The sequence below is a fragment of the Barbus barbus genome (assembly GCF_936440315.1).
Source record: "Barbus barbus genome assembly, chromosome: 6".
Taxonomy (NCBI): Eukaryota; Metazoa; Chordata; class Actinopteri; order Cypriniformes; family Cyprinidae; genus Barbus; species Barbus barbus.
Genome location: NC_136734.1, coordinates 13534424 through 13554128, shown reverse-complemented (window position 1 = coordinate 13554128; position 19705 = coordinate 13534424). Strand labels below are relative to the sequence as shown.

Genomic DNA, 19705 nt, shown 5'->3' with positions numbered 1-19705 from the left:
TTCTATTCTCTATATGATGATTGTTTTGAACAGAAATGTTAAACTGTCAGTGTATAAATTTTTTACTTGCATCATTTTTACCACAGAAATCTCTGCTGTTTGAGCACGGGATCCGAAGACTTACCTTCCTGGTTGCTCAGAAGGTATGCTTTCAAAATGACATTTGAGCATGTTTCCGCTCTGTCATTCCTTCTCAATCGAATTTCAACAAAATAATCTTTAATCAATTGAATGTTCATTTGAATAACTGCAATTTTTAGTAACTGATCTCAAATCTGGTACGCCCACTGCATGTGTCTTTTCCCCTTTGCTCTTGACGCCGTTATTAACAGGATTTCAGGAAGCAAGTCAACTGTGAGGTGGACCAGAGGTTCCATGTAAGTAGTCGTGGAATGTCTGAGACATTGGCTCTGTTTCACAACCTATCGAGGTGCCTCGCTGTCTATAGGCAGCTACTTCCTTAGGAAGAAACTTAAACAAATTGGACCTCACAAGTGACTGAACTGAAACGCTCTACATGGACTATCATGCAGGACACTCCAGTAACACTACTTGTCTTGAATGCATGAGAAAATTGGATTTAGCTCACTGTTAATTCTGGTAGAGATGAACATTACGTGTTGCTAAGCTAATGACAGTACTCCTATACTAAATGTATAATACATGGTGCACACAGTTAAATTTTATTTTAATTTAGTAGTATTTATTGAAATGGACTATTTTTTGATTGACGTTTTTTGGTTTTCATGTTCATCTTGGATGTTAGCATGTTGCTTAACTAATGACAGTACTCTTGTATAAGAAAATTCAGGCAGTCATTTGATTTAAAAGCTGCAATCAATTTTATTGCATGATACGCTGATTAATCAATCAAATTAATCGCCAGTAATTTCACTCTGTATATCAATGTCCCTAAAAGTCCCAAATAGAAATACTGGATATGGACAAATTATCTTTGAAATTAAACAATTGAATCCAAACTGGAAAAAAAACAGTAGCATTGTAAGTCAGTATTATTTGTTTTATATAATTAAATATAAGTTTATATTTTTATTAATTAAATTGTATAAATGTAATATTATTGGAAATATTGTTTTTTTTTTATTAAGATTTTGACTCCTAGGTTTTGGAACAGAGCCATTATAAATGGTCTCTTAATTAATTTGTAATAATTAAGACTTAATTATAAGACTGTTCAGTCTTTCAAATGTACAACACCTGTTCTGTAAATGTCCTGTGATAATGAATATAATATGTGACCCTGGACCACAAAACCAGTCTTAAGTGTCAATTTTTTTTCAAAATTGAGATTTATACATCATCTGAAAGATGAATAAATATGCTTTCCATTGATGTATGGTTTGTTAGGATCGGACAATATTTGGCCGAGATACAACTATTTGAAAATCTAGAATCTGAGGGTGCAAATAAATCTAAATATTGAGAAAATCGCCTTTAAATTTGTCCAAATGAAGTTCATACCAATGCATATTACTAATCAAAAATTAAGTTTTGGTATATTTACGGTAAGAAATTTACAAAATATCTTCATGGAGCATGATCTTTACTTAATAGCCTAATGATTTTTGGCATAAAAGAAAAATTTATAATTTTGACTCAATGTATTTTTGGCTATTGCTACAAATAAACCCCAGCGACTTAAGACTGGTTTTGTGGTCCAGGGTCACACATACTGTACAATTAATATTGGTCTGGTTTTCCTGATCGGTGTTGACGTACAGAATGCAATGCTATTTCACGGTTAATGTTTAATGTCTTTGTTTCACAGAGAGAGTTCCCCAAATTTTTCACTTTTCGAGCTCGAGACAAGGTGAGTTATGTTTTACACAAGACTACCAGTGACAGGCACAATAGACTGTGACACTTTTAAATGCAAGTGTTCAATAAATTCATCAGCAGCTTTATGTTTAGGGGGGGAAATACAAAGGGGAAATGAGGAGGAGGAAAAGAAAAAGCTGTTATATTCCTCCGTTTCTTTTCTTTGCTGTGCAAGTCAATCCATCATGATCAATGGCGTTTCTCTGGCTTCCTTCAGCCCTGATAATTTGCTAAAATGGTTCCAGCAAAGCTCATTACATTAATGAACTTTTTAATTATTTGTCTCATTTGAGAGGGATGACATCCATTAGCAGCTGTGATTACCTACATTTACTAAATCTAGCCTGCTATTATAGCTCACGGGCACTTTCTGCTTCTGTAGACTCACTTTCTCTAAATTTAAAATGAGCAATTTCATTCCATTTTATATTTTCTATTTTATTAAATATTATTATTATTAGTAGTAGTAGTAGTAAAATGTAGCTTTTTCATGATCAAACTTTTTAGGGTTGCTCGATTATGGCAAAAATCTTAATTATTAAATCACTTATTTTTGGACAATATTGTAATCATGATGATTGTAATTATTGTAAACATGATTAGGACAAGACATTATTAATATAATTTTCAGTCTTTTTTCCCACAGTAGCAATATCAATTATATTTCTGCTAGAAATAAGGTTGCTATAATATTTTTAAAAAATTAATTCCAGTGACCATTCACAATTCTCGATAACAATTTCAGTACCACAGCAGAAACTAATACTTAGCTAACTAATGTAAGTGTGTGTGGGGTGTGGGGTGTGGGGGGGGGGGGGGTACCTTGTTTAGTTCATCTTTGGCCCTGTCCCAAATGGCACCCTAAACCCTCGCGGTCCTCTTCAGAGTCCGCACTTTCTTGACGTAATGCCACAGTGACTGTCGGGTAGAAGTCTCGCCCCAGTACGGACTCGGCAGAAGTGTGGATCGAGGGTGCATAACGGCCGCAAAGGGTTCGGAATGGGAGGAATGAGGAATGGGATGCCCTACGGTCTCATGCACTTAACGGACACGCGCACGCGGCGGCCATTGTAAGTCCGTAAGACCGCAAGTGCACATGAAGTGTTCCATTTGGGACAGGACCTTTGTTTAATTTTGCATTTCTGCTATGCAATCAGCTACAAATGGTATTGTGAAAGATAATGGGTGTCATTCACTAATAAGTTTTGTGGATTATTCATATTTATTAAATTTGTAGAATTTCTTACAAAAATATTTTTATGACATTTAAAATTTTCCTAACTTGTACCTTTCCTCTACCTTTTCATGAAAGTAGAAAATGTAATAATATAATTAGGGCTGTCAGTTTAATGTGTTAACTTAATTAGTTATGAAAAAATAATGTGATTTAAAATATTTTAACGCAGTTAACGCACTGGCCCTTTAAATTTTATGTTGAGTCAAATAAAATATTTCTTTCTATAGCTACAATGTGTAGTGTCTACTTGATACTTTACTTTTCATAATATTTTCACAGTCAAATTTATTTCGCGATTAATTAGGTTAATTATTCAACACAGCATTTAGTTAATTAGATTAAAATTTTTAATTGACTGACAGCCCTAAATATATAATATAATAAATATTTTTTAGAACCACTTTCGACCAAGTTCATTTTATAGTCGTTTGGCCAAAATGAAATTTTGTCTGAAAAAGTAGTTTTTTTGTCAATCCTTTTTTTCTAGTTTGTGGAGGACCGTATCTACAGGCACTTGGAACCTGCCTTGGCTTTCCAGCTGGAGCTCAACCGCATGCGTAACTTTGCACTGACAGCCATCCCCTGTGCCAACCATAAGATGCACCTGTACTTGGGAGCTGCCCGTGTGGAAGTGGGCACTGAGGTCACAGATTATCGCTTCTTTGTCCGGGCCATCATCCGCCACTCGGACTTGGTCACCAAGGTAGGAGCATCTCTGTGGTCTATGTTTGCATCCATAAACTTGGTTATATGTGTGACACTGTATGGTTCCCCACCGTGTAGGAAGCGTCGTTTGAGTACCTGCACAACGAGGCAGAACGTTTGCTGCTGGAGGCCATGGATGAGCTGGAAGTGGCCTTCAACAACACCACAGTGCGCACAGACTGCAATCACATCTTCCTCAATTTTGTCCCAACCGTCATCATGGACCCTTCTAAGGTTTTAATGAGTTTCAATGGATTTTTGTTTCAGCAAGGTGCATATCTGCATGCGTTTTGAGCTCTTGTGTTCTCATTAGATTGAGGAATCTGTGCGCTCCATGGTCATGCGCTACGGGAGTCGTCTTTGGAAGCTCCGTGTGCTTCAAGCTGAGCTGAAGATTAACATCCGACTGACGCCCACTGGCAAACAGATCCCCATCCGCCTCTTCCTGACCAATGAGAGTGGTTACTACCTGGACATCAGCCTGTACAAGGAGGTCACAGACTCCCGTACAGGACAGGTGGGGCACAAAGACCGACAGGTGGGGCTCATGTGTCTCTCATTAAAACAAGCACACATTATATGCAGACAGCTAAAACGGAACAACAGTACTATGTCTTTGTCATCCCTCATTGTTTGTTAATTTTCTGTCAATAGTAAACACACAATCAGTAAAAGTTTGGACACACATTCTTTACTTTTGTTTATTTTAACTCTACATATTTTTGAAAAATAGTGAAGTCAAAGCTAGGAAATAATACAAATGGCAGTTATGCAAATTACGCAGTGACCAAAAAAAAAAAAACGTATTTTTTAAATATTTCTTCTTGCGTTTTATCTTTTTAAAATTCGACACCCTTTCATGCAGAATGTAGATTTAATTTTTAGATATTTATCTAATATATAAAATATGTATGTAATATGTGAAATATATAAATATGTCAAAATATATATGTCTGCTTTCAGTAATTTAATAGATCAAATTTTTTAAATCATAAAATTATTTAAAATACATTTCTGTTCAAAAGTTTGGGGTTGGTCAGATTTTTTGGTTTTTGAAAGAAGCATAATTTAATCAAAAATATATTAAAACGGTAATATTGTGAAATATTTTTACAAATTACAATTAATTATTAAATTAATTGCCATTTAAAATACATTTTTGCTCAAGAACCATTTCTTGTCATTAATGTTGAAAACAGTTGTTCTGCAATATTTTTAGGAAACTACAATCCATTGTTTTTCAGATTTCCTTGATGAATAGAAAGTTCAGAAGGACAGTATTAACTTTTAATCAGTTAATTTCTTTACAAATCCTACTAACCCCAATATTTTGAATGGTATTGCATATATTTATGCTATTACTAATAATGATTAATAAGCAGTATCATTTTATTTATGTTATTTATATTTATCATGAAATAAATGAATTTAGTCACGTGTGTCCAAACATATAAATGGTACTGTTCAATATTCTTTCAGACACTGGCGTTTAGTGTTTTGTCATTGTGCTAGTCACCATTTAGTTTCATTTGTCAGTTATGTGATGACTTTTTCTGTCTGAATGTAAAAATGATTTTTCATGGAGTTAAATTAAATTAATAGTTTTAAAAAATTTTACTAAATGATCTTTTGTCATTGTAACATCAACTGTCAGTTTTTTTTGTTTGTATCATTGGCACAATAATTATCTGTTTGTCTAGACATGGGGAAAACTATCGATTTATATGTGGTTGTGTGTGTTTCTTTACCTATGCTTGACTGGCTGACTCTCTTTTGCCCTCTGTCTCTCTCTCATATCAGATCATGTTCCAGGCATATGGAGATAAGCAGGGTCCTCTTCATGGCATGCTCATCAACACTCCCTATGTCACTAAAGACCTCCTGCAGTCCAAACGCTTCCAGGCCCAGAGCCTCGGTACCACCTATGTCTACGACTTTCCAGAGATGTTCCGTCAGGTATCGTCCATAACCTGACCCTGTATTCTGTGATAGCCAATCTTTACACTTTTCAAGATTGAATTTGATTTCAGTGTGTATTACCATTTAAATGTTTAAGGTCAGTATGATTTTTTTAAAGAAATTAATACTTTTATTCAGTAAGGTTGCATTGAAGTGATCAAAAGTGACAATTAATTTAATGTGATAATTTTTAATGTAAAGAGTTCTTGAACATTCTATTCATCCATTCATATTCATCATGGTTTTCCAGAAAAATATTGAGCAACACAACTGTTTTCAAAATTGATAATGATAAAAAAATGTTACTCATTTCATCCTCATAGAATGATTTGTGAAGGATCATGTGACACGAGTAATGGCTGCTGAAAATTCAGCTTTGCTGTCACAGGAAAAACTTTTAAAATCTTGTAAAATGAAAAACTATTTCTATAACTCTTTTAATATTATTACAACTACTTAGTTTTATTTTATTTATTTGTTTCACAGAATTACTGTATTTTTGATCAATTAAATGCAGCGATGGTGAGCATAAGTAACTTTTCAAAAAACATAAAATTCGTAGTGACCCCAAACTTTTGAACAGTAGTGCATATTTTAATATTTTAATGCACAAAGTTGAGTATCGAGTGTTTTATTGCTTATCCATTTTTTTTTTTTTTTTTTTAAAGAGCACTGGAAATATATGAAGAAAAACATCTCTCATTTGGTGTCCATTTTCCTCTAGGCTCTGAGGAAGCTATGGCAGTCCATGGACGCACATGCCAACTTACCCAAGTGTCCCCTTCCATCGGAATTGCTGACCTTCACAGAGCTGGTTCTGGATTCTCAGGGTCAGCTGGTGCAGATGAACCGCCTACCTGGAGGAAATGAGGTTAGATTGCACCATGTTAATGATATTGGCTAATACTTATGTTTTGTTATGTGTTCCTTATCTTAAACTGAACTGAATCAACAATGAACGTATTTCAACTGAGTAATGACTATTGCCTTTTTATAGCTGCTTTAAAGCAGAATTAAATTCTGTTTGCATCATTGAATCATTATTTTATTTTTTATTTTGAAACAATCTGTATTGTATAAAGCGCTATAGTAATAAAGGTGACTTGACTTAAACAGGAAGACTATGTAGCTCAAAATTAACGTGTGGCATTTCTTGCTCATTTTCAACAAATGATTACATGCAGTAAATTTTGTACACTGTAGGGGGCCCCTTTGCTTCTTAAATGTTGGTTTGTGAGGATCCACAAGCATTTATTTAGTTATCACACCTTTATTGTGGATAGTAAATTAACTCATGATTCCATGATTCTCTAGATTGGCATGGTAGCATGGAGGATGACTCTCCGAACCCCTGAGTACCCGGCTGGCCGTGAGATTATCGTGATCAGCAATGACATTACACATAAGATTGGCTCCTTCGGGCCGCAGGAGGATGTGCTGTTTCAGCAGGCTTCAGAGATGGCACGGGAAAGCGGTATCCCACGAATCTATATCGCTGCCAACAGCGGAGCCCGGATTGGCCTGGCAGAGGAGATCAGACACATGTTCCATGTGGCCTGGCAGGATCCAGCAGACCCGTACAAGGTTTGGAGCGGCTCCAGGGGAAGGGATCAGTGATCGTTGATGCAGTGTTTATCTTCAGGATGTGTGTCGTAATCAGTGTTTTCCTGTTAAATGGTAGGGCTTTAAGTACCTGTACCTCACACCTCAGGATTATAAGAAGGTGTCTGCTCTGAACTCAGTCCACTGTGAACATGTGGAGGACGAGGGTGAATCCAGGTGAGTTACATATTATCCCATACGCAGATTTTTTTATTGTTAATGCATTTATGTCTAACACAAGAATGGTTTTTGCAGCACAATTTCAGTAAATAGTTGGACTGATTCAAGAGTTTTATTTGTCACATACACAATTATACAGAGTATAACCAGCAGTGAAATGTAGGTTATACTCTGGGAGGATGTTTTGAGTTCTGAAGGTTTAAATTGTACATTAAACTTTATTTTTTTCTGTCATTGATTAGGGTCATTTTTTGTTGTTCTGTTGTAATATATATTCTCCTCTAATGTTTGTCTTTGCAGGTATAAGATCACTGATATCATTGGTAAAGAAGAGGGGTTGGGTGTGGAGAACTTGAGAGGTTCTGGCATGATCGCGGGGGAATCTTCACTGGCGTATGAGGATATCATCACCATGAACCTGGTACGCTAGCAGAGCACAAACTTACGAAGACTTGGTAAAACATTTGGAAAAGTTCCACTATTCACAAAAGCTCATAAGCAATACATTTGATAAACCATTACCTAGGATAAGATTAAAGTTTTGTTTAAATTTGTTTTTTGTTTTTTTCCTGCAAGGTAGCATTAAATTGATCAAAAGTGACAGTAAGGCATTTACAAAATATGTTACAAAATATTTTTATTTTTAATAAATGCTGTTAATTGATCAAAGAATGTAAAACCTAAAAAATGTATTGCAAAGTATCAACTGTTTTCAACATTCTTAATATTAAGAAATGTTTCTTGAGCACCAAATCAGCATATCTGAATTTCTAAAGCATCATGTGACAGTAATGGCTGCTGAAAATTCAGCTTTGGCATCACAGAAATAAATTGCATTTTAAAATATAAGAAAATATTAGTTGTTTTAAATTGTAATAATATTTCACAATATTACTGTTTTTACTGTATTTTTGACCAAATAAATTCAGCCGCGGTGAGCACAATAGACTTTCTTAAAATAAATAAATATAATCTTACCCAAACTTTTGTGCAGTAGTGTATATGTTATAGTGTTTCTGAATGTCTGTGTTTGCTGGTCCTTAGGTAACATGCAGAGCCATTGGAATCGGAGCATATCTGGTGAGACTGGGCCAAAGGACCATTCAGGTGGAGAACTCTCACATCATCCTGACTGGAGCTGGAGCTCTCAATAAGGTCAGCAGCTGCACCCATTTACATGTTTTCGGGTTTTAGAATCCACAAGCCAACTGTGCCTCCTCAAAACAGTTTTATAATTTGCCTAGTATGCTTTGTATGTTTTCAAAGGTCTTCTTTGTTGTTTAGTTGCTGATATGAAAGGCTATGATGGCATTTGTGCATAAATTACCTATTCACTCTGCTGATAAGGGCATTTTAATTGGCCTCTCTTTTAATTGCTTGAAGTAATTTGATTGGTCCGAGGCAGGAATTGTGACAGGTTAGCGTGAACTTCAAAAGCCTTGTGTGCACTCAACTATGACCCAAATAAATGAATCCCTAATGCATGCAATTACCACGACTGCATTACAATATGACTTTTATGAATCAGCCAGTTTTTTATTTTAGTGGTGACAGCGATTGGATGTGGTTGGCTGTGCATTCAAGTACTTGTTAAAGGAACAGCTCACCCAAAAAGTTGAATTCTTTCATCATTTATTCACCCCTCATATCATTCCAAACCCATATGACTTTTTCATAAAAAAACTAAATGACCAAATTTGGTAGCACTTTTTACAGTCCTGTTCTACGTGTCCATACTATGTACTTATATAGCAGAAATTACAATAACTGAGTAATAACTGCATACTATGCATGAACCTACCCCTAAACCTAAACTTTCTTGGGTAATTACACTATAAGTACTCATGCTGTAAAATAAAGTATAACTAAAAATTTGTATGTACAAAGTTTTTCTATGCAATTTTTTAAGCAGTTGGGATCTTGTGATTTTTCAAGCTTAAAAAAGGAAGCAAATGCACCACATGTGCTTCATTGGGAACAGAAATTAAATCAGAAATTTTCTACAAAACGAGGGACAGTATTAAAACCGATATCTCAGTATGAAGACAATAGAAGTCAATGGAATATCATCTGCCAAAATAGAAAAAAAAAATGTGTGTGTGTTTCTGTAGGTTTATAATTCACCCCTCAGTGACTGCCATCCCCCCGCGTCTCTCTCTGTCTCCTGTCATGATGCTGCAGCTCCTGCAGGAATAATAGAAAGAGAAGCGTGAAGTTGTTATTTGCATAGAAATAGGCTGATGCCTGGGGCTGAGACCGGGGAGGGACACCCATATCATTCCTCTGAGAACAGAATGAGCACTTCTACTGCTACAGATATCCCCGTCTCACTCTGCCTTTCTCCCATCACTCTCTGCAGCAGTTTAGATTAGGGTTGGGAACTGAGACACATTTCTTATTCAGAACAATTCCCGTTAATGGTTCTTGAATGTCCGGTGTGGACAGAAAAACGGTATTCAGATATTTCAATCACGGTCATGTGTCACAGCCAGTGTCTGTTTGTCCTCTCTGGAACTGCAGGAACGCCCCATCTATCTCCATCTGAAAATGTTCTTTACAGTCCCATTACTGTGTTAATTAGAGCAGAACCGTGATCGGCTCATTTACAAATACCCATGATAGAGTGGTTTTTGTGTGGATGGTCAAACCTGTGATTGTATTACTGTGATATGGAAGAGTTCAGGCTTTCATTAACCACTGGAACAAAAGGGACTTACCAGACACGTGAAAACTGGAGCTGCAGGCAAGGCCCAGTCCAAAACTAGATTCCCTGTATCCCAGATACTGTACATACCAGAACTAGACCTCCTGCACCTCAGGTTCAAACCAAGACTGACCCTGACAAAAATGTGAAAGTTTAAGTAGTTGATTCTAGGACCAGGCGGTTGATTTCATTGAACTTAATGGCTACAATGGCTATGTTGCCTTTCAGAGTCATGCAGTTCTTGTACATTCTCTGAAATGGTTGAGGTAATTATCACTTGTGGTACAGACTGCAGTCTTACCTGAGACCATAAACCGAGATGTAGATACAGACCAAGGTCTATCACACTATAAATTTAGTTTGAAACAGTATGGTTTGTATTGAAAAATTGGTAACATGAAAGCTGTTTTGCAGATTGGGGACCACCTTGTGGTACAGAACCCTGAAACAATTTATAGGAGGTGATCTGAGTTTGGTTGCAGTGGAATTGCAATTGGTTGCGATGTCTAAAACAAAAATACATTGGCTAACATTATGTTCTCTATAATGCTAGCTTGTGGTGATTTGTTACGTCCCAAGATAAAATAGCCAGATGAATGCTTAATGCACTGGGGTTCGATAAAGTCAAGCGAGTCTAAAACCTAACCAGTGAAGTGTGAGGGGCACCAGGAGCAATTGCAATCTGATTCAGATCACACTCTTCACAGAAAATGTACCTAGTTTGAAAGCTCTCCAAGAGTAATGACCATGACCCAAAACCATGTATGAGGTCTTAAGAACAAGAAACTAGTCTTTTAGTGAGCTTGAGTCTTATGTTGGCATTGGCTTTTCTGGAAGAGGTAAGTACATTTACATTTATTCATCTAGCTGACGCTTTTATCCAAAGCGACTTACAATTGCTATATATGTCAGAGGTCGCACGCCTCTGGAGCAACTAGGGGTTAAGTGTCTTGCTCAGGGACACATTGGTGTCTCACAGTGGATTCGAACCCGGGTCTCTCACACCAAAGGCATGTGTCTTATCCACTGCGCCATCACCACCCAGTAATAGCCAGTTGTGAGTCAAAAAGTTTACTTTTGAAATGGCTTATTCAGTTTTCTTGTGGGGCAAGCAGAAATTAGAGGAGCTGAGTAGTTAATGGTGGCCATTAGTGGTACCAAACAAAACTGCAAAAACAATGACCATTTTCAAAACGGTTTCCTACACACTCTTCCTATATTAAAAGGATGTCACATATTGCATTTGTGCAAGACATCATGCAGAGTTTAGCTCTTACTTGCCCCAGCAAACTTCCCTAGAAGTCCTGAAGACTTTGATTTGGTGGTTCAAGTTTGTTTAACTGAGATGGTAGCTAAACGAAGCAGGACCGTGACCCTCCAGGAACAGGATTTGACACCACTGCCAAATGCCATTGTGCAGCCCAACAGTTGGTCTCACTCCAAACAAATAGAATTGGTTGAACCAGAAGTTGTCAAGGAGTTCCAACAAACAGAAATGCTTTACAGTATTTAGACTATGTATGGTCTGCAACACCACAAAAAATTACATCACTCTGTAGAAATCATTGTATGTGATTCTTTAATCAGTGTGAAAGACAGACGACGAAATCGGAGTATCGATGTAGTCCCGGAGGCATAACCCCTTACTCTCCCCCACTGACCACTCAGTGACACCGTCATTCTTCCCAGGTCATTGACAGCATTGAGCGAAGAGCACACTCTCCTCAGCCTCCAGCACTGGGCTGACTGCCTGTGTGATGGTATTGATCCACAGCCCCAGGACCTCCGCTAGCACTGACACTGTCATAACACACAATACACACGCCATGCTTCCTAGTTCTGTGTTCCTTCCTCAAGTAAGAAGCAAGAAGAAGAGTAAGTGACATCACTTTTAATCAACATAAAGTCTGGTCCACAATGTAGCTTTTTCTGGACAAGAATCTCCCTACAGTCTGATTATAGTCTGTTTTCAAGGTGGCTCCATCAATCAATATGTCATGGGAATTGTTCGAATTGTCATAAAGGTCAAAGTTTAAGTTCTTTGGATTTTGAGCATCATTGCATTGCTTGACCTGCAGGCAGCTTGATACAGGGGTAGCGCAGTAGCTTGACTCCTGAATCTATCCTGAATATGAGCCCAGTGGCAGTAATATGAAAAGGCTAGTGGGACATGCCTGACCGACATTTGAAATGACCAACCGCAGTCCATATTTTTTTAAATGTGCTATTTAAGGGCAGGGGTTAATATGAAATCGATGGTTCCACAGTCTTAAGGTCATTGCACACTGAGTCCGAAATTTTTGCATGCGTTTTTTTCTTATTCCCCATTCTTTACTATCAAAATGCAAGCTACGGATGCAAAAATGCAGAAAATCGAACCTGACGAATGTTTCGGAGGCAGTGTGCAAACGTAATTGACACCACACGAGGTCGTACTTATTTTGTTACGTGCGAAAATTTCGGACGAAACTTTCGGGCTCAGTGTGCAGTGACCTTTAGACTGGTGTGCAGCCAAGTGTTCGCTAATTCACATAATAGCATATCATTCTACAGGAAGACTACAGACAACAAATAAATCACTGTAGAGATGTGTAGACAAAATAAGTCCAGTTGAAGAACAAATGATTGATTTAATTTTGAACAAAATCTGGCCAAAGCAAAGGTGTTTTGGAGTTCATTTTGGCGATTGGGGATTTGGGGGCAGTGCGACCATTCTGAAGTTCTTGAGGATACCTTCACATTAACTGCCTTAAAACTCTTGAGTATCTTTCAGATATTTAATATGATGTATCTAACAAACGTTATGCAATCCCGCAGCAAGTTTTTATTCAGAAGTTCTCAGTGTTGCAGCTTTGCAACTTGTGAACTAAACTTTTTTTATTCACACCTTTGCTCTTTCTTCACAGGTTCTGGGTCGTGAGGTGTACACCTCTAATAACCAGCTGGGTGGAGTACAGATCATGCACAATAATGGAGTCACACACACCACTGTGTGTGATGATTTTGAGGGAGTGTTTGAGTTACTGCACTGGCTGTCTTACATGCCCAAGGTATGCAGAACACAGTGATATGTAACCTAGAGAATGTGATTTCGAGTCTTAACAGTGCTGTTCTCCTTCAGAATAAGTCGAGTCCCGTGCCAATGCTCAGTGCTAAAGATCCCATCGATCGGCCAGTGGAGTTTGTTCCTACGAAGGCACCTTATGACCCACGCTGGATGTTAATGGGACGTCCCAGTCAGAGTGAGTAGATTCTGCAACCCTAGACCTCATTGCATGTTTAGATCTATTGATAGCATCTGTCACGTGATTTTTATCGTGGACCCTCTTATATGTACTTCCTTTTGTAAGTGCCTTTCTGTAGTAATAATTCTTGCTTTAATAACAAAAAACAAGGGAGGAAAAACTTTTTTTTCTGTCAATAACATTATGCTGTCAAAATAGCTCAACTTCACAATGTGTTGAGGCCTCCTGCAGTGATATTTTGTGTATTAATTGTGCTGAGGAATGTGCTGTTAGATGGACGTGTCCAGTAATGGATGAGTGTGGTCTGAGGGTTTATGTTTGAGGCAAAGCACTAGGTCTCTCCACTCATAGATAAGACACTCTGGGATATATGTTGTTTTTTTATTGGTGAGACAGATTACACATCACTGTAATTGCCACAGTGAGGTGGGGAGATATCGAGAGCTGGTGGCAGGGAGAAAAATCTTTGTTTCAGTACAAAGACAGATCGCAGTGTAATTGAATGGTAACCTCTTCCTGCAGCAAGCATGTGCTTCTCCTCAGTTAAGCTCGGAATATCTCTGATGAAGATAGGGTACTAATGCAGCTCTGATGGTCTCTCTCCTTCCATACAGACACCAAGGGTGCGTGGGTGAGCGGGTTCTTTGACCACGGCTCTTTTCTGGAGATCATGCAGCCGTGGGCACAGAGCGTAATCGTAGGACGGGCCAGGTAAGCACCAATGAATACTTTGGCCCAAAAAGTATTTGGACTCTTAGGCAAGTTCTAAAACTTCATGAATGTCATTGTAGATGCCACATGGTCTGATGTCTTGTTATCTAAAGCAAACAAATGATCCTGTTGTAGAGCTCTCAGAACTAACCATTTGTAAAAGAGATTCTCTAGAGAAGTATGCATGTTATCTTTTTATTATTATTATTATTATTATTATTATTATTGCACATGCAATGGCGTATATTGGCAAATGCGTATTTTTCTAATGATTACCCACACAATCTGAGCCTTTACTCTCCTCGGTGAACTTGTTGACCTCTGACCTCAATTCTTAAAGGGCAGCGTTTGTCAGTTGGAAAGGTCCTGCTCTGATAAATGCACTTTGGATGCTCCTGTGGAGAAGATTAGTTTCACATCAGTCTTCTACTCAATACTCTTTTAGTTGTCTGCCAAAATACAGATTGACAATGAATGTCGGTTTTATTTACCTTTTTAGAGTTTTTGTCTCCATGATAAAGCCTAAATTTGCTATTTATTTTAATTTGCTAATTTTTTTTATATTTTAATTTACACTTTCAGACAATGAAATAATAATAGAAAAGACCTTAAATGTGTGACAGGAAGGAAATTATACACACACACAGTGTGCATTGTATTAAATATTTATCTATATCAGATTAAACATAAGAATGCTGTGATAATTTTTCTTATATCCCTAAAACCAGTTCCAGCTGTGCAGCTGTAAATATCTTAACTGAGTCAGTATGACACCTTTTAGAAAATTAGAAATATCCCTTTAACTCAATAATAAAATGTCATTAATTTTATTTTAAAAAAATTTTTATTTAGTTTTGTTTGTTCAATCTGTCCCTGTGTAACAAACATTCTGACTTGTCATTTGTAGGTTGGGTGGGATCCCGACTGGAGTCGTTGCAGTGGAAACCCGATCAGTGGAGCTGTCTATCCCAGCAGACCCAGCGAATTTGGACTCAGAAGCCAAGGTGACCACTTGGAAACACGTACACACTCTGCCACTTGATTTCTTTCAGGAAGATGACCAGTGCTCTGTGCTTTTTCTGGTAGATCATCCAACAAGCAGGGCAAGTGTGGTTCCCTGACTCTGCTTTTAAGACAGCACAGGCCATTAAAGACTTCAACAGGGAGGGGCTTCCACTCATGGTGTTTGCCAACTGGAGGGGCTTCTCTGGAGGGATGAAAGGTCAGTGATACAGGAAATGAAGTAGGATGCGCTGTTTAGTGAGCTGATGATCTCTGCTAACATTTTATGCTTTCCTGTCTTTAGACATGTATGACCAGGTGCTGAAGTTTGGAGCGTATATAGTGGACGGGCTGAGAGAATACAGACAGCCAGTGCTGGTGTACATCCCTCCACAAGCAGAGCTCAGAGGAGGATCATGGGTCGTCATAGACCCCACCATCAACCCTCGCCACATGGAGATGTATGCGGATAAGGACAGCCGGTAAGAACCTTTTTTGTTTGGTTTGTTTGGTTTTTGTTTGTTTTTTTTGTTTGATGTTGTGCATTGCATCTTATTTTTTTATGTTATTTAAACATAACACTGTACTAACACATAGTGGTTGTTTATTTTTGATGTGTTTATTTTGTTTGGTGGATTTTGGTTTTGATGTTTTTGGTGTTATTTGGTTTTGTTTGTTTGGTTGTATTTTGTTTTGTATCATTTGAGTTTTTTGTTTATCTGTGTTTTTTGTGTAACAGTGTATTAACACTGCATTAAAACATAAAATAAATAAAACACCAAAAAAAAAAAAAAAAAAAAAATGAAGTGGTCAGACCTTACAAGCAAGCCATTTTGAGTGATGATGGAAGAAAATCATTGAATTTGTTTCAGACAAATTCATTGTAATAACCTATTTGAATAAACTGATTGATCAGTGTGTGTGTTCTGCAGTGGTGGCGTGCTGGAGCCTGAAGGCACGGTGGAGATCAAGTTCCGTAAAAAAGACCTGGTGAAGACCATGAGACGGGTGGACCCTGTATACATGGGGCTTGCAGAAAGACTGGGTAAGTTTCACACAGTGCCGTCTCTCTCTTGAAATCCTATCTTGTTTTATTGGGCGTGTATAAGTGTTATATTAAAGCACCTCATCGCTGCGTTCTGCTGATTGTGTCGACCCTTTCTCTCCTCCCTGAGGAGACATGTCAATCACAGGAGTCTCAGATCAATCAGACTCCTTTGCTGTTCTGTACTTCCTTCTATCGATTACCCCCTCAGCAGTCACTAAAATAGAGTGGCCTGTAGTGTTGCAGGCGGCCATGCTGAATGATTGGCTCTGATGGGATCGATCTTTTTCGAACAGCCACGGGCTGATGTGAGATCCTGGAGAACTCCTCGGTTGGCGGCACTGTAGTGGTGTGATTCTTGCTGCTTTTCATGTACAGAATGAGGGACTAACACATGGATACCAAAACAGCAGAATTGTGCTCATTAGCTTAAGCCAGCATGAAAACAAAATTGACTTTTTTTTTTTTTTATGCACGTTTCTTTTACACTGTTTACCAGCAGGTGTTATACTAAATTCTTCATCAAAATGGAACAGTGTTGTTATAGTATTGTTTTTACATTATAGTAAGTTTATATTTTGAATTATCTTTAATTTAAGTTTATAAACACTTTATTTAATATTTATATTTTTTTCGTTTTAGTTAATGAAAATAATATTAATAGTTTTATTTTTATTTAATAACTGCACTGTTTGCTTTACTTTTCTTTTTGTTAATGCCTCATCTAAAAATATAGCAATTAACATTAAAAAGCTATTCAGTTATTGTTTTAGGTAATGCAGCCTTTCTAAAACCCAGTCAAAAACAAATCCATTATAATAATTAATTATTAAATTAAGGTTAATAATAAAAACAACAACAGCAAGAAGTTATGTATTATTTAACGGAACAGTAATTTAATGCCTGTTGAATTAATTAATTAATTGAATTTAATTAATGTAAGCCACAGTGAAATGGCTAAATGTCAGCTGATGAATTAGCCTGATTTATATACTGGCCTGTATATAGTTACAAAATGTCCTCATACATTTTTTATTTTTGCATTTGTCCATTCTTTGTGTGTGTGTGTGTTTTCAGGCACCCCAGAATTGAGTGTGTCTGAGCGTAAAGAGCTGGAGAGTAAACTGAAAGAGAGAGAAGAGTTCCTTCTGCCAATATATCATCAAGTAGCCGTGCTGTTTGCCGACCTTCATGACACACCGGGCCGCATGCAGGAGAAAGGAGTCATCACTGTCAGTACTCAACTCTTATAGTAGCTTAGTCTGCTCTACTTTTCCCCACAGTTGTTGTTTTTTATTTGATACATTTGTATTGATATTTCTTCATAGTTGAAGTCAATTAATCAATTAATTATGCCATAAATGAATCTGGAATTTTGTGTGTTCAGGATGTCCTGGAGTGGCGGACATCTCGACTGTTCTTCTATTGGCGCTTGCGGCGGTTATTGCTGGAGGACACGGTTAAGAGGAAGATCCAGTGTGCTAACAGCGAGCTGACAGACGGGCAGGTTGAGGCCATGCTCCGCCGCTGGTTCGTGGAAGCAGAGGGTGCTGTGAAAGTATGTTACCAAAAACTGTTGCATAAACAAACATGTTTTCTCCAGATCACCAACAAAAAAAAATTACAAATATGACAGTACAAGTGAGTATACATTTGAGTGTGTATGTGTGCATATTAAATATAACATTTTAGAAGTCAAATATCTAGCTAAAACCATGCACCCACATTTAATAAACCATTTTGGGTTTGAATTCGATGTTGTCTTAAACTTTGACCATTGCCTTTAGTAACCAAACTTTAGTAACTTTTTCAAAACTCTTCACACAGTGAGCACAACAAAATACATTCATTGACTTTACTGGTATTCTTTTCTCAGTCAGACACAACTTCCACCAAAACACTGTGTACCTACAGACCAATTATGTTTACATACTTTTTTTTACTGTTAAACTTTCAAAACTTAACATAGTAAAAAAAACTAAAGACACCATTTTGATACATTTCTATAGTAATACCAGATTGAATTAAATACTAAATCAAAAACATTTTGAAATATTATCAAATGTCAATATCAGTATGTTATTCATTCAGTTTCATTACCATCTATACAAAAGAAGACAAGTTAGGAATATTTTTTTACTTTATTTTGTAATTTAAAAGTGGACCATGTAACTTTATCAAATATATATATATATATATATATATATGCACATGTATAATGCTACCTGCTCTTAGTGTTTTAAGTTATTTTTTTAAGAGTGATAAAGTGTAATTAGTGGTTGACTTTTTTTTATGGAAGAATTTTTTTTTGTAGTTTTAGTGCATTTTACATGTCAAATGTACTGCTGTGCCTGTGCCAAGCTGAAAGTTGGGTAGGAGAACTGTATAAAAAGTTCTGAAAAACTTACCTGAGCATTGAGAACCTGTAAAAACCATAGCAAGCCTTTCTTTTCCTGAAGTGGTGTGTTGACCAGAAAGTCTATGACATTTAGAAGTGATCACAGAGGATGAACATTCCCGAGCTCCGACTAGCCCTCAGAAGAGTCGCCACACCAGGTCCTGGAGCAGAGCCAAGCCCCCAGGGCAGGTTAAAATATCTGTAGAAGACTGTGTCTGGGCCACTAATACATTACCCTAATCAGAGCGAGCTATCTTAAGCTACAATTAATCTCCACCCTGCCACGCGCAGATAGCAGAGCAACACGCTGTTTCTTAATTAAAAGCAAACGGATTAAAAATGATTAATATGGGGCATTAAATGTTCTTGCCGACTACAAGTGCTTGCGTTTTTAGAAGCATGGAAGCCCATTAACGCCTCGACAAATCTTCACAAGCACAAGTCCAGCTTTGTTTCAGATCAACCTGATGTTATCAGTCTAAGCCTAAATGAAGAGCCGTTGATTAGGGTTGTGATTTGATTTTCAAATAGAAACATTGCCAGAAAGTTTGTTTGGCAGAATGTTTCAAACAAGCTCCATGTATTACAAACGTTGTTTTATGTATTATTCTTTTTTGTTTGTCTCTCCCAGGCTTATCTGTGGGACAGCAATGAGGATGTTGTGGAGTGGTTGGAGAGGCAGCTGGCAGAAGAAGAGGGTGCCAGATCTGTCATCGATGAGAATATCAAATACATCCGCAGGGATCACATCCTCAAACAGATCCGCAGGTAACATCCAGACACCAGCCTTAAAAACACATATGCACTTATAATTGGTTTATATGGTGGCTGTCAAAAGTAACACGTTTAATTGTGGGATTAACTTTTTTCAGTTTAAAGTTTAATTAACGCAGCATTTTGTTTTTTAGCGTTACAGTAGATTATATAAACATGCTACCAAACAAGCTAAGACGAGAACTTAATTAGATGCATGCATCTGACATCATGTGCGCACAGAAAGCCAAAAACAAAATGTCAAAATGCCTTGGCGAGTCACCTCATAAACAAAGTCTTAAATGAGAGAAAATTGGATGCGCGT

At 37.3% G+C, this 19705-nt stretch overlaps 1 protein-coding gene and 1 long non-coding RNA gene across 6 annotated transcripts in view; one reads left to right on the top strand and one right to left on the bottom strand.

The window, feature by feature from the left end:
• LOC306870868 overlaps positions 1-19705 on the bottom strand; it is a 1223475-nt gene that overhangs the window by 4084 nt on the left and 1199686 nt on the right. The window lies entirely within an intron of this gene.
• LOC306870851 (acetyl-CoA carboxylase 1) overlaps positions 1-19705 on the top strand; it is a 58157-nt gene that overhangs the window by 36575 nt on the left and 1877 nt on the right. For 4 of the 5 annotated variants that reach the window (XM_079418311.1, XM_079418310.1, XM_079418309.1 and 1 more), the window contains 22 exons: positions 87-143; positions 333-377; positions 1790-1831; positions 3564-3779; positions 3860-4015; positions 4095-4319; positions 5582-5737; positions 6465-6611; positions 7055-7324; positions 7422-7519; positions 7823-7943; positions 8567-8677; positions 13133-13276; positions 13348-13468; positions 14086-14182; positions 15090-15186; positions 15269-15404; positions 15489-15666; positions 16117-16229; positions 17307-17461; positions 17617-17787; positions 19259-19395. In XM_079418311.1, the coding sequence (XP_079274437.1) occupies positions 87-143; positions 333-377; positions 1790-1831; positions 3564-3779; positions 3860-4015; positions 4095-4319; positions 5582-5737; positions 6465-6611; positions 7055-7324; positions 7422-7519; positions 7823-7943; positions 8567-8677; positions 13133-13276; positions 13348-13468; positions 14086-14182; positions 15090-15186; positions 15269-15404; positions 15489-15666; positions 16117-16229; positions 17307-17461; positions 17617-17787; positions 19259-19395 (2993 nt within the window). The remainder of the gene's footprint in view (positions 1-86; positions 144-332; positions 378-1789; positions 1832-3563; positions 3780-3859; positions 4016-4094; positions 4320-5581; positions 5738-6464; positions 6612-7054; positions 7325-7421; positions 7520-7822; positions 7944-8566; positions 8678-13132; positions 13277-13347; positions 13469-14085; positions 14183-15089; positions 15187-15268; positions 15405-15488; positions 15667-16116; positions 16230-17306; positions 17462-17616; positions 17788-19258; positions 19396-19705) is intronic. The other variant, XM_079418308.1, reaches the window with a different exon arrangement.